At 38.3% G+C, this 13,734-nt stretch overlaps 1 protein-coding gene across 1 annotated transcript in view; it reads right to left on the bottom strand.

Annotated features, from left to right (window-relative positions):
- Nucleotides 1-13,734, bottom strand: part of PLXND1 (plexin D1) — a 164,974-nt gene that overhangs the window by 121,427 nt on the left and 29,813 nt on the right. Inside the window, exon 2 of the mRNA XM_081939433.1 lies at nt 1,954-2,130. Within this exon, the coding sequence (XP_081795559.1) occupies nt 1,954-2,130 (177 nt within the window). The remainder of the gene's footprint in view (nt 1-1,953; nt 2,131-13,734) is intronic.

The raw sequence follows: 13,734 nt of genomic DNA, 5'->3' as shown, positions 1-13,734 counted from the left end.
AATATATTAAATAACGTCTTGATTACACTCTAGCCTCAACTGCTGATTAAAAGTTAAGAATTAGAAGATATTGTACAACCATATGCAACTTAAAGGAACAACTAATTCCTTCTTTATTGAAGAAAGAAAGCCTGTGTGATGATCAATTTGATGAGTGATTAATTTTTCTGTTCTGAGTTAAGAGAATCTTGGATTAATATGCCAGGCCAGTCTTGCATTTCCCAAACACGAATTCTTTAATTTTATCAACAGGATCGCAATCAAATATGCTGCATCAGCATAACTTTGCTCTTCAGTTGCAGGAACTAGTTACATCTAATCTAATGAATAGAAGGGCTAGGGCTGGCATAATCGCAGTCTTTTAAATCTGAGAGGCTGTTACAGAGAAGAGGGAGTTGGCCTATTCTAAGGGCAGGATAAGAAGTAATAGATGGAAGCTTACCAAGGAGTGATCCCATCTCGAACTAAGGAGAAATTGCCTGAAAGTGAGAACAATTAATCAGTGGAACAGCTTGCTTCCAGAAGTTGTGGGTGCTCCATCACTGGAGGTTTTTAACAAGAGACCGGACAGCCATTTGTCCAGAATGATTTCCTAATTGAGCAGGGAGTTAAATTAGAAGACCTCCAAGGGCCCTCCCAACTCTGCTATTCTGTACTTCTTAAACTTATTTGTCACTGCATTTTGTTTTTTGTTTTTGTTTGCCAGCTGGGCTTAAATTCTAAGACATACGGTAGACTGATCTGACTCTTATCACTAGCCTCACTACGCATGTCCACACTTTTTTTTTGTTCACCCGCCAAGAAGGTAGGCAGGAACACTGCCAAAATGTAATCATTAGCTAGTAAGTTTTGTTTTCATTTTCTTTACAATAAAATGTGTTTCTTAGAATATATCTTGGGTTTATTTTTCTTAATTATGAAGTATACTTCAAGAAAAAACCACGCTTCATCCCTCATTAAATGCAATTACCCCAGGAGGGGAACAGGGCTGAATTTCCACCCTGACAATACTTGAACACTGGAGAACAGAATTATTATTTGGCTTGTTCAAACTATTCTCTACAGTAACACTTATTATATCCCAGGGATGTATGATGGACCAAATTTCCTATTAAGGAAAGATAGATGAATACAACTGAATTATCTAGCGCACGTGTGTCAAACTCGTGGGGTCACATTGCTGTCACATGTCATTCATAACATTTTTCCCACTCGTGGAGCTGGGTGGGCATGAAGCACCATCCCGCAGACCACCAGTTTGACATCCCTGATCAGAGGATAGGAAATGTAGTATAACCCAACTACAGTGGAAAATATGTTCTCTCCAATTAACTATCACGTAGGTATGATTAGGAAATGCAAGCTGCAGGCTCACCACGAGTCTTGACCGCCTGGGCCACAATGTCAAGCTAAGAAATAGATAATAAGATTTTGCTAGAGTTAAAAAAAGAATTGAGGCTCCTTCTTGTTAAAAGGTATTCTATTTTTTAAAAATTTATTTAGAGTAAAATATGCTGTTTAGAGGATTTCTCAAAATTGTGATTTTGTAAGTATTCGCAGGCTGTTCAGAAAATTTATCAATACTACATAAGGCTTGAAGTTTATTCCACATAAATATTAAGAACATGCAAATTTCCCTGAACAGAGTTCATAAAATCCTTAGAAGATGGGAGATAACAATGAATAATGAGTATGGAAAATAAATGCCTCATTAGAAAACTGATTAATGAAGAAAGTTAGTTATTTTGACCATAAATCAAATAATAATTTGCTGAATAAATCACAGTTGGCTTGGTTCATCCATACTATGGCATGGCTTACAAACTACAATGGCTTAGCATGAGCTAAACCCATCATCATAGCATTTAGGAACAGGAGGTTCACAATCAAAAAGATACTCCATTGTTAATTGCAAAAGCACCCATAACCTTTTTGGTATCCAGTCCATTTTACCTTAAGCAGTCTTCCATTTGCTGTTCCTAAAAATACAACTGTGTAATTATTGATACTGGAGACGGCCACCGATGTAAGGCCTGGTGAAGTAAACACTGGTTTAGCCTTGATTGGATGCAAAATTGATAATGGATGTTGGAGATGAGCTGCACCACAGTCCAGTTGTTCTGGTTGCAACTGAAAAGAAAAGGATATATTAGTGGATACAATTTTATTTATTTATATTATTCATTGTGCCTTATGTGCCACTCAATTCATGAAGATTCTAAATAGCTTACATCAATTAATGCATCAAGTCTACCAGGACTAATGAAATAGACCTCTACTAAATATGCCACATAATGATTGCCGTCCCAAATACTCAACTGTAAAGTTAAATCATCGTGGCTTACTCCTATGTAGAACAAGTTGTCATAGTTCAGACTTCAGATGACAAGTGACCAGTAGTGGGTTACGACTGGTACGTCCTGGTACGGGCATACTGGTGCCTGCCGGGAGCACCGGGTACCATTCTGGTACATATCTCCGGAGGGCCCCCTTGCCCGTCTGCCCTCCTTACCAGTATTTGAGCTCTTTGGCACTTTCACGCATGGAGCATACGGCAACTGTGCGATGCTCTGCCGAGCAGCTGGAGCATTCCGGAGGGTCGCAGGAGGTAAGGATGCATGCTCACGCTGTGCGTGTGTGCTGTGCGCATTCATGTGGTGGACGCCGGGCCCCGTTGCACCGTACCGGTTGCAATGGGATCCAGAACCAACCACTGCAAGTGACCATATACAACACTTCCTGATCCAAAAATGGTTGTAACTGGCTGGCACATAAGATGTAATTAAGCAAAGATTCTCCTAGCCATAAGGACTACCTATTGTTCCATCTGGTGCTGTGAGTCCAAGATGATTTGCAAATTGTGAGCTTGGAATGCTATTTTCATCTACTTAGATATGAGGGAGAAGTCCTGAAGGTCTCATCTCCAAAGGAATCCTTCTGCAAGCATCTCATGACAGGTCCTTCCTGCCAATGCTGCCATTTTTATAGAACAGCTTGGCCTCACATACAATGACTACATTTTCCCTAATGAATTTCTATGAAGAAGTAAAAACAGGGCCCTAGAAGAGAGCCTTCAGGATTGTTAGGTGTTTCATCTAGCCATTTTAGAATAGAATAACAGAGTTGGAAGGGAACTTGGAGGTCTTCTAGTCCAACCCCCTGCTTGGGGGGGGGGGTTGTGCCTACATCCTACACCACTTCTGACAAATGGTTATCCAACATCTTCTTAAAAACTTCCAGTGTTGGAGCATTCACAACTTATGGAGGCAAGTTGTTCCACTGTTTAATTGTTCTAACTGTCAGGAGATTTCTCCTCAGTTCTAAGTTGCTTCTCTCCTTGATTAGTTTCCACCCATTCCTTCTTGTTTTACTATTGATATTAATCAATACTATTAAAATGCATATGACTAGTTATTTTTAATATTTTGTTTTTGTTTTTATGTAGGTCACTATGCTATTTATTTTTATCCCACCTTTATTATTTTTATAAACAACTCAAGGCCGCAATTGAAACAAATACTTCTTCCTCTCCTATTTTCTGCACAACTACCTTGTGAGGTAAGTTGGGCTGAGAAGTGCTTTGCTCAAAGTCACCCAGCCTAACTCAGGACTAGAACTCACAGACTCCTGGTTTCTAGCTTGATGCCTTAATCCCAGGATCAAATTAATTCTGGTTTGAAATATAATGGCACAGAAATGCTAGTATAAAATAAATTATAGCTTTAACATAAATTCCATGAGCCGTATATTCTAAATATAAATAGTGAAGATTCATAACCCATTTCCTAACTGAAAAGACAATTAGAAATAAGCTAGACTCTTGTTTTATGACACACAGTGATCTAAAACAGAGATACATATATTTTTTATGTTCATTTGTTCTATTTAATGTACACATTTTAAGGACATTCAAAGAGGATATGGATATGGCAAAGAAACTAAATTAATTATTTGCATCTGCAATTCCTATAGGACAGATGTTTAAGCTTGCACCCACTATCTCTGGGAAGGTACTGAAACTACTAAAACAAATTGAGTAACACGATATATGCCAGAACCTGAGAGACTACACGGTAGCAAAGTTTACAGATGATACCAACCTATTCAAATCAACAATAATCTATCATGAAATTATGCATCTCAAAAGCATATCTTTGCACTGGGTAAAATGATCAAATGACAAATGCAGCTCTGTTGAAATAAGAATAAAGCTATGAACATCTGTGGCAAGTAATGCTAATTTCACACATATTCTGATGGGGTCTGAAATGTCAGTGATTAAGGGAAAAGGGATTATATTAGATAACTCAATGAAGATGTTGACTTACTAGTAGCAATTGTGGAAAGGGCAAATTCCATGCTAGACATAACTAGGAAGTGGGTGGAAAATAAAACCTACAAGCTGCTTTAATCACTATGGATGCAGACAAACAATTAAAATATACATTTAAATATGTGCACTTTCTGAAGAGTAAATCACATTTTAAATTGGGTATATTGGTGCTGAATTACTCTGCAACATCAAATAACTATATATTATGAAGCTCTCCGGTAACATTTACAAGCTAACTAGGTACGTTTAAACTCTGCCCATGTTCTTTAATGCTGCAGCAGTATTACTCTATCCTGCTGTATAATTTTACTTCATAAAAGTATCCACTGACACACAGTTCCAATTTCCCCCAAAAGACTTTATTTTATTTAACTCTCGTGTTCAATTGATTGCATTGGGGAAAATTAGCATACAAATCTTGTACAGAATCAATTAGGTAATAAATCACAAGTAATGCAATGCAGGCCAAGCATATAAGGCAAGCAATTAAGTATCAGATATGTGAATTATATCTAATAGAAGGGGTGCCTGGAAGAAGGAGCAGCTGCATCAGACGTGTCCTTGAAAGCAGCCATAAGGTTGCCTGGCTTGCATTTCTACAGAGGAGGGGCAATCATAAAGTGGCCACTACACCCACAACACTATTAAGTTCTCATTTGGGAGAACTGCAAGGATTCCACTTTCAGCTGACCAGCACTTTCTCCAATGGAGAAGGATCTTACTTAACCAAGGTAGGAGGTAGGAGCAGAGCACAAATGACTAAGTAGCCTTTATTGCTAGCCTGGTTTCTTTACAATAATCCAGAGAATTTAGTTTTACTGTTATATGTGAACTAACCAGAGGTGGGTTGCTATCGGTTCGCACCGGTTCAGGTGAACCGGTAGTGGAAACTGGGACTGGGTCGCTGAACCAGTAGGGATGGTAAGCTGGCCACGCCCCCGAACCAGTTCCCCAGTCACCCATGCCGTTGCTGGCATGTTTTTTAGTTCTTCTTTAATGTTCTGCGCATGCGCAGAACAATTTACAGGCAACTGTGTGCAGCGAACTGCAGTAATGCCAGCAGCAACCCACCCCTGGAACTAACAATATAGGTAGCCCTCACTTATTGACTGAGATAAGGTCTGGCAACTTTGTCACTAAGCAGAGCAGTTGTTACGCATGTCACATGACTGCACACTAACTTACAACATCAGTTCTGTCGGTGTTTGTTCAGCAAATCATGGCAGGTTGTTAAGCATGCCATGGGTCTGTGACTTGCGACTTCCTGCCAGCTTCCCCTATGACTTTGTTGGTTGGAAATTGCTGTGAAGATCACTAATAGGAATCACAGGACCACAGGATGCAGTAACCTTTGTATATGCATGCCAGGTGCCAAGCACCTGAAATGCAATCAGGACTGGATTTTTCGTAGCACTCCTTTGACTTTAATTGCTGAAATTTCCAGAGATCAGACTACCGAAGGTTATTGATGTTTCTTCTTCCAATCTTAAAGCCACAGTAATCTTCCAATTTCACATACCTCAATATATTTTTTGCATATGGTTTGAATAAATAAGGAGAACATGTATAGCAGGCCTGCACAAACTGCTGGCATTTTTTAAAAGGCTCAATAAATTGACATCCACTAAACAATGCTGCCACCAAGAAGAATCCACCACCGCACCACTGAAAAGACACATGCCAATCAGTGGTGGGATTCAATTTTTTTTACTACCAGTTCTGTGGCCGTGGCTTGGTGGGCATGGCATGGCTTGGTGGGCATGGCAGAGGAAGGATACTGTATAATCTCCATTTCCTCTCCACTCCAGGGGAAAGTTACTGCAGAATCCCCATTTCCTCCCAATCAGCTGGGACTCGAGAGACAGAGAATAGATGGTGGAGGGGCCAGTCAGAGCTGGTATTTATTGGTTCTCCAAACTACTCAAAATTTCCGCTAGTGGTTCTCCAGAACTGGTCAGAACCTGCTGAATACCACCTCTGATGCCAAGCCCTTCCAATACCTCCATGTTCCAGCTTCAATGTTCCTTCCTTTTTTCTAGCCACCAAACAGCTGATTGGTATGCCAGATATCCTTTTGTGGCTCAAGTTTATTTTTAATTTATTGATGTAGCCCTTTCCACTCTACAAATATGCAAGCCTGGTATCAATTTTTTGCTGACCTGGAGCCAGTCTGTTTCTCATTGTTCTCTCCAGATTGCAAATAATTGTCCTGTGTATAGGTTTCACACAAAGATAATGAAATGTTCCAGGATCCCCATTTTTCCTAAAAATATTCCATGGTTGATACAATCAAAGGCCTTTCTATAATTTGTGAATATCATGCTTTAGTACTTTGACTTTCTTGCTTATCCCACACACATCAGCACTAACCTCTATTGTTTTTGGTCTTTTTAAAAACCAACTGGAACATCTGGCATCTCCCTTTCCAGGTATGGCTCTAATCTGTGTTGGCTGATCCTAAGCATTATTTTTCCAGTGTGTGAAATCAAGGATGTTGTATGATAGTCTGCACACTGTATTAATTCTCCTTTCTTTGGAATTTGCATGTAGATTAATTTATTCTATTGTTAGCCATTATGTTTTTCTCCAGATTTGCTGATGTAGTTTGGTTAGAACCTTTATTGATCCTTCTGGGGTTTGCATATTTCTGTACTGATTCTTCTTTTTGTGTTTGTCATGTTGCTGTAGATATTTCTATAACCTTCCTATTTGGGAATGATGGGGAATGCTTATCTAGCTTCATATCCTAAGACTATAAATTATTGTAGATAAGGAATATATTCTGAGATGTCTTGAACGTTGACATTTCTGCAATGCAATATTTCAATGGGCTCCTTCCATCTTTATTTGATTTGCCATGAAAGCTACTATCTATCCATTGGTATCATACAGCATACCAATTTGAGATAGGAACTTGCTTCTGAATTCAGAGATCTATCCTTGTCTTTCTGTACCTATTTCCATTTTCATTATCTTTACTGATGTCATAATATCATTTTTTGCCTCTTTTAACTGTTCTTCAAAATTCTTTGAGATCATTGCTTTTCTTGGTTTTGGCTTCTTTTCTTGGCAATTTATATCTTTTGTTTTAAAATCTGATCTGCTTTCTTCTGTTATTTTATATTTGGCATTCTCTTTCCTCATTCATCCTTAACAACTTCTTTGATTTCATTTCATCATTCCTAAATAAGGTTCAAGACTTCAAAGTGATCCTGATGGAAACCAGTTGGCTTTTCTTCAACATTAGCTTGACTTGGAAATTGCATGTGAGCCATTTGTGAGCTGAGCCATTGTTAGTTACATCTTTGCTGGTATAACTGAACTCTTCCATATCCTTGAACTAGTAAGGTAGTCAATTTGATTTCTGTGTGCTCCATCTGATAATGTCCATATGCATATATAGCTGTCATTTTGGTTACTTGAAGATTGTGTTAACAATGAAGAAATCATTGGACTGACAGCAATTGTTGTTTTCCTGCTTAATTTCTGTTTCCAAGACTATATTGATCCAACTACACTTTTCTCCTTACTATTTCTAATTTTGCTATTCCAGTCTCTAGCCACAAGCAGTACATTTTGCCTGCATGTTTTGTTCATTTGAGGCTGACCACAGAACTCATTGAATTCCTCTTTTTCTGCATCAATGATTAGAGCATAATATAGGACAATAATTATATTAAAATATGCAGAAAATGCCTATTGCAGACAACAGATTCCTGTAATGGGTGTTATGTTCACAAATAACCCTAGTGATTTGCTCAACGATCACCACAAAAGAAGGCAGTAAAACCAGGCATGTTTATAAGGTGACTCACTTAACATCCAGCATGACTGACAATTGTAATTCCAGGCTCAATTACGGGTATAAGTCAATGACGACCTATATATGCTCTAGGTGACCATTCCCAGTGTTCTTCGTTCTTCCCTGCCAGGAATCTGAATGGGACAACTCGCCCCCATCACCTTGCCATGGAACACCAAGCCCCAACCAATTCGCTCTGGGGAAAACCCATCCCTGCTTGCCCCTCTTTCTGCCTGGAAGCCATCAGTGTCCAGCACACTAAGCTGAAGGAGAGGTTGCCTCTCACCCCTAGGTGGGAATGATTGACACCTTATCAGATTAAAAGCTTGGAAGTGTGTGTGTGTGTGTGTTGAACAAATACTTCCCCTTAGCTCGCCTTTTGTGAGAAGGGCCTTGAAAGTGAGGTGAGGAAGCCTTTGGAGAAGGAGTGTGGGCTGGCAGGAACTTTTGCTTCCCTTAAGCTGGGCTGGTTTTGGAAGGCCCAGGCTTACAGCGAGTTGTCCCCACCATGAGTTTGCCAGGGTGAGGTGTCCCATGGCAAGGTGGCAGGAGCGAGTTGGCGATGGCAAGTTGGTGACAGGAGTTCATAGAGCCCTCAGGAATACCTTCTCCGTGATGAAGAAGCATAGTAGGACTTGGAATACTGTAATAATAGTAGCGATATTGAATTAGAGATCACTCTAATCTCCTCATAGCTCTTCAGTTTACTTCACTTAAAGTAAAAAGGGGGAAATATGTATTTAAAAACCCCTTTTATTCATTGTGAATGCCATAATAAATAAGCAGGGCTCCCAAGATATGGCAAAGAATTTAACACAGGAAAGAAGAAATAATGCGTTACCACGAGGATCTCTGCAAAAATATATTTTTCATTTCTACATTAGTTATATTACTTTTAAAAACTACTTTAATCTTTAGAGCAATATTTACATTTCTTCCTTTAAGTAGGCAAATTTCCTTTTATTATTATATAGCATTATTCCTTTTGCTGTTTTATTTAACAGATGTTCTGTGCTATAGCAAATACTTACTAATAGAGTAATCATGTGTAGTGGCTCTGTGAAAGACTATTGTATTTTTGAGGAGTTTAGTGATGTATTTTGATTTCTCCTTCATATTTAGAAAACATTATAAATGTAGGGTTCGTTCTGAGATACGTTTAATCTGCTTGGTTTTTTTTTTTACTGTTGCTGGCAAGGTGGGGGAAATCTTCACACAGCTGCAAAGCACCAGCTTATCTAGCTAATTCTCAGCCTTTCATCCCCATCCCAGAGTTATGCACTATTCAGTCAAGGTCTAGACTTGCAATCTCCTGACCATAGAAGCAGTGCCATGAAACGTGCTGCCAAGTTTTAATAAAAACCCTGAAATTGTTCTTTGAACCTTGAATATTCAGTGCTGGGGGGAGGGGGGGAGGAAACCTGGCCATTAGGGTCTCTCTGCTGTTGTCACTGGGGGGACTCCCAACAGCTGAAATGAGAGCATCTTGCTTGGTATGTTATGTTTTTATGTTTTTGTTTACATCTGGCCGCTTAAGTTATTAATAAAATTTCCTTTCCTACTGGTGTGTTCATTGTCCTTGGATCTTCAAAGAATCCATTGTCTGGCACCTGGCCACTGCTTGACACTTGGCAAAGCCTCATGGTCTCATGCCTCTTTCATAATGACATCTGCAGTGACTTACAAAATCTTAACAAGCCGATCCACTGATAGTAAGTTGTAATGGAATCTGGTTCATATGCACTGCACTTATGAATATAGTACCTTAGCCCCAAATTCACCTTATCTTTCATACAAGAGAAACAAATAAGCCAAGATAAAGCTTCTACCTTCATCTAAATTGAGGTTTCAGTTTATTGTACACAAGCAAGTCAGAATGACAAAATCATCTCTAGACCTTCTGAACCCTGGCTTGACTGATCATATTAAGTACTATATATTTATAGATGAATACTCTCTTCCAGGGTTGTTGATTTTTGGAAAGACATTTATTGTCATGTACTGTACATATGACTGCTTTCTCATAGAAAAGAAAACAAGGAAAATACTAAAAGTATACCAAAGGCTACATAATCCATAAAGTCTCCCACTGTACTCATACACTGTGACTACTATGCTGATTCCTTTTTACAGTGATTTGCAGGAAATACAAGCCAAACCAAGGAGACAACACTGATGCTAACCAGCATTATATTATTAAACTTTCAGACTAAAGAAACATAATAAACATATGAATTTTGAAAGACAAAAACGTATTTAATGAAGGTAATTTTATTCTGCAGGGAATTTCATTCTGCAGAAGTAGAATTGTCCTTGCTGATTCACAAAGGGGATGAAATCCTAATCAACAAAGCTCTTTGTATCATTCCAAGGTCTCATCCATTACTGAGGCCAGAAAGTAGAAAATACAAGGCCAATGCGTCCAGTAGACAAGGAGTATCTGCCTCAGGGCAACCATTGCAGCCTGAAGATGCCTTCCTGCCTGACAGATCTCCCATTTGGATTTCAGCAATTGCGCTGTGGTGGAACTGGAGAGCTTGGAGTGCCGCCCGGCCTGTGCCCCTCGCTTGCCAGATGCAAAGTAAAGCAAGGGGCACAGGGAGGTTAGTGCGCTAAGCTCTCCAGCTCTGCGGTAGCTCAATTGCTGAAATCCAGGCGGGAGTTCTGATGAGTGGGAAGGTGACTGCGGCCACAACAGTTAAAAAGGAATGGTGTTTGTTCATTTAACAAGTTCCAATTAATGAATCCTCAGGTTATGAATGTAATTGGCAGACTCCATTACATTCATAACTCAAGGATTACCTGTAATTATTAGAATTACGGCTCATAGCACAGTCAGACAGATGTTTGGACCGGATTTGACATTTATATACACCTATCAAGTCCTTTCCAAAGACCAGGGACAGATAGATATTGCTTTTTGATGGTGGTAAAGGTATTGTTGCAGGATGTAAGCTTCCCAAACAAAATTGCCTTTTGTAATAAACTGATGGTGACTTTGTCAATGCTGATGTTTTGGAATTGCATCCAACATGACTATTTCTTATTATCTTTACATTGTTTGTGTAAGTTTAATGACTTTAAGTACTTTTCCAAACAGAAAAGCTATAAAGCAATGTAATTAACGAATTATATGTATTCATCTTTCTGCCCTGAGGAAAATCAAGGTTATTAAATATTCTTTTAAATGTGAGAAAAGCAATTAAAGTACTAATTAATCAAACTGGAAAAACCCAACAAAAGAGGAAGATCTTAATCACTTTCCTAAAATGAAAAAAGGGGGCTAAGGACAGCTTCTAAAGTGTACATTGCATAACTCAGGAGCAAAAAAGTGAAAGAGAAGTCCCTTTTATATATCTGTTTGGGAAGCAGACCTCAGAAAATAAGAGTTTCTTTAAGCAGGTCTTGCCTTCTAATTTAGTGACTAAGCAGATATCTCAAATTGTCAAGCTCTAAACTGTTTACGGCTTTAGAAGTCAAATTCTTCATCTTAAATTGAGCCTGAAAAACAATCAGCAACCAATGCAACTCTTTCAACTTGGGCATTAATATGCCTTTGTTAGCAGATTGGCTACTGCATTTTGCATCAAGTAAAATTTCCAGACCACTATTAAAGAATTAGAGACTCTTGAGATTTAACTGTTGCCAGGTTGACTGACTCAGGAATGGTTGTAGCTGGTACATGAAACCTAATTGTGCAAATACACTCCTTGGAGGATGCAACACGTGAACATTCTATGCAGGTGCAAAGGAATCAGAAGACTTCTTTGTTGCCTTCATTACAATGCTTCAAATGGGCTTTAGTTTAGGCTTGATCCAATTCAATATAAGATTTCCCTGGTGTACATCTAAGCTACCATTCTTTCTATGTTACTGCTCTCAGATCCCCCATTAAAAACAGATCTGGTTTAACTCAATGAATGGGAAAGGGAAACTGTGCTTAGAAATAATAATATCTATTGCTCGAGCCACTTCAAATTCCACAGATTCACTCAAAGTCAATTTCAAACAAGCTAGAAAAATCCTGAATAGCTATCAGGAAGTTTTCCTTACCTAGTTTTATCTAGTCATCAGTCTTAGGTCACTCCACTATTTTTGCAAAGATACATGCCAACAAACATCCTAACCAGAGAATCAAGAACATGGCAACTAAGTTAAACAGAACTACTCTAGATCACCAAATCATCTCAAACAGAGCAACAAATCTAGAGTATAGCTTACAAATTTTATTAAAAGACAAACTTTAAATAAGAAAAAAAATCCATTGCTCCTTTGGGAATAGACTGCACCAAATATAAAATTGCATTAGAGTATGTTCAATTATTATGTATTTATTTGCAATAAAAAGTATGAATACTTTAGAATACAGAAGACCAAATTCAAAATGGAGGAGGAGAATGATAAATGAGAAAGTAGAGAAATGAAAGAGAGTTGCATGGATAATACATTTAGCTAATAAGTTAGTAAATAGTTCAAGCTGAGAATTTTTGGCTTTTTAAAAACTTTACCATTTTTAATCATGACTTCTTTTTTTCTAAAATGTATGTATCTTCTGTGAGATACAGTGAATTTTCACTTCATAAATCCTTGTGCAGTATATAATTACAGCAATTCAGCTTTCCTAGATATTATTTTCTTGAAACCAAGGCTTAAAGGTTTGTTCCCAAGGTATGTTGTCAGCCTTTCCTAACAAGAGATTCTTAGCCAGCATGATCATTGCTGACAATTCTAAGAGTTGGAGCTCAGATCTGGGAAGGGTATAATATATGTTAATTTAAGTCAAATTCTCCTTCACCTGCTGACAGCATACATAGAATTCTATTCTTGCTGAATGATATAAAACTCTTGAATCTTTATTTCTATGACTATTGGGGCTATAAGTAAAGCAAAGAGGCTTTTGGTACCTTAAATATTAGGTATAAAAGGTAATGCATTAAAATGACTCCCTTTTACCAATCCCTCCCTCCATTTTCACCATCTACTGCTTTTCCAAATAGAAAAAGTAAACAAAGTGGAAAGTTTGTGGTTTAAACTATGATGATGATAAGACAACTCTTAGAAGAGTTTCCTAGTGAGAAAGGGATAGCACAACTGAATTAAAGTTGTCCCAAGTGAAGTTACTTGGGACAACCTGCCTTTAGTTTAAATTCCTCAATGGGACAACCTACTTTACCTGCCTTTTAGTTTAAATTCCTCAATGGGATTATGAATAAGAAAAGAATTGGAAGATAGTGCTCCCTACAGGTTATATCCCTGACAGCAGGGCAAAAATCTCTCAAGCATCTGAATATTTCAGAATGTGATTCTTAAAATCTAATTTTGGGGGTGGGGGGGAACCTCTACTCTGATTTGACCTTATAAAGACTGGAGCATAAACATACAAGCTGCCTCCATTATGTCCAAATGAAAAGTGCATATATTTTATATAACTGTATCTAAGCACATCACATCAAGTGGCATCACCAATTTGATTTTGGTTGATCTCAAGGGGGGGAAAAGCAGACTGACCTTATCAGAACTTGGATGAGGCTGCTATAAAATCCCAGTACTGTAATCTAGATCAAAATTTGAAAAATAAAAAGGCCCAGAACAAGCCAAC

Source organism: Natrix helvetica (assembly GCF_964273705.1).
Source record: "Natrix helvetica genome assembly, chromosome: 1".
Classification (NCBI taxonomy): Eukaryota; Metazoa; Chordata; class Lepidosauria; order Squamata; family Natricidae; genus Natrix; species Natrix helvetica.
The sequence above is the reverse complement of the archived record's forward strand: the minus strand, read 5'-3'. Positions and strand labels throughout refer to the sequence as shown.